This window comes from Leptonychotes weddellii, unplaced genomic scaffold (genome assembly GCF_054177405.1).
Source record: "Leptonychotes weddellii isolate Sample4059 unplaced genomic scaffold, ASM5417740v2 HiC_scaffold_31444, whole genome shotgun sequence".
In the NCBI taxonomy this organism is placed as follows: Eukaryota; Metazoa; Chordata; class Mammalia; order Carnivora; family Phocidae; genus Leptonychotes; species Leptonychotes weddellii.
Genome location: NW_027911694.1, coordinates 1 through 1,434, shown reverse-complemented (window position 1 = coordinate 1,434; position 1,434 = coordinate 1). Strand labels below are relative to the sequence as shown.

General features: G+C 48.3%; 1 protein-coding gene across 1 annotated transcript; it reads left to right on the top strand.

Moving 5' to 3' along the window:
• Positions 1–6: 6 nt before the first annotated feature.
• LOC145719140 (tubulin beta chain) lies at positions 7–1,316 on the top strand. The gene has a single exon (XM_081810653.1). It carries the CDS (start codon positions 58–60, stop codon positions 304–306), a length of 249 nt encoding a protein of 82 aa, XP_081666779.1. The 5' UTR covers positions 7–57; the 3' UTR covers positions 307–1,316.
• Positions 1,317–1,434: the final 118 nt, after the last annotated feature.

The window sequence follows — 1,434 nt, the reverse complement described above, 5'->3', positions numbered from 1 at the left end:
TGGATCCCCAACAACGTCAAGACAGCAGTCTGCGATATCCCACCTCGTGGCCTCAAGATGGCAGTCACCTTCATCGGCAACAGCACGGCCATCCAGGAGCTGTTCAAGCGCATCTCGGAGCAGTTCACGGCCATGTTCCGGCGCAAGGCCTTCCTCCACTGGTACACAGGTGAGGGCATGGACGAGATGGAGTTCACTGAAGCTGAGAGCAACATGAACGACCTGGTCTCCGAGTACCAGCAGTACCAGGATGCCACCGCAGAAGAAGAGGAGGATTTCGGTGAGGAGGCCGAAGAGGAGGCCTAAGGCAGAGCACCATCACCTCAGGCTTCTCCGTTCCCTCAGCCTTCTTCCTCAGCTGCCCCTGTCCTCTCCCTCAGAATTGCATTTTCTGCCTCTATCTCATTTTATTTTGTTTTGTTTTCCTTTTTTGGAGGGGGGATCCTAGAACAGTGCCTGGCACATAATAGGCGCTCAATAAATATTTGTTGTTTGTTGAATGTCTCCTCTCTTCCACTCTGGGAAACCTAGATTTCTGCCATTCTGGGTAGCCCTGTATTTCCTTTTGGTGTCCACTTCTCCCATCTGTCCAGTTGATATTTCCCTTTGTTTTTTAAGGTAATTCTCCAAGAAGCTGGGTCTCATCAGATCCCATTTAGAACCATGTGCTGAAAACCCAGTAGATGGCTACCATCCTAAGCCCATGTGGTAGCCCAGGGGAAAGGAAATCAAGTTACCTCATAGCAGTAGAGGTGTACCTATAAGGAAGGGGTAGGGTTTTCTATTCTAGAGCAGTTTTGGAGAGGGATATTCAGGCTATTGAGTCCTAATTTCCAGGAATTTCCCTGCTCCTCTCAGCTTCAGGAGAGGTGTTAACAGTATTATCTCTATTTTTCGTCTTCTTCCAAGCTCTGTCCTGAGCTGTTTTTTTTGCAGGGGTCTGCCCCACTCTGTTAAATAGGATCCTCCCTCTCCTATATAACCTCCTTCATGTTGGATTCCTTCCTTTTCCCCTGGTTGGAGAAGGGGGCCAAGAGGGGGAAGAGGGACTAGCCTCCAGAAAGACCCTCCCCCTCCCCACCTTTTCTTAGCAAACACCCAGCTCTGCTGTGTATATATGGAAAGGTGTGTATTGCCACCTAAATCTTCTGAATCATTCTTCCAGAGAGGGGACAAGGAGACCCTCCATCTTGGGCAACATCTCATTTCTTCCTTTTGCTATTCCCTCCCCCCGCCCTTGGCTTCATCCTGTCCTACACTTCAAATTTCTATTTTGTGTTGAACTTGCTTTTTTTCATATTGAAAAGATAACATTGCCCCAAGAGCCAAAAATAAATGACAACTGAAAAAAAAAAAAACGGGATTCTGAGCATAACCCCATCTTCGGGATGGGGACAAGAGCATGCCCTGGTGCAGCAGACTCACTATGAGCAC

Coding starts and splice junctions, on each gene's coding strand:
- LOC145719140 (XM_081810653.1), top strand. CDS start 58: ATGGCAGTCACCTTCATCGGCAACAGCACGGCCATCCAGGAGCTGTTC.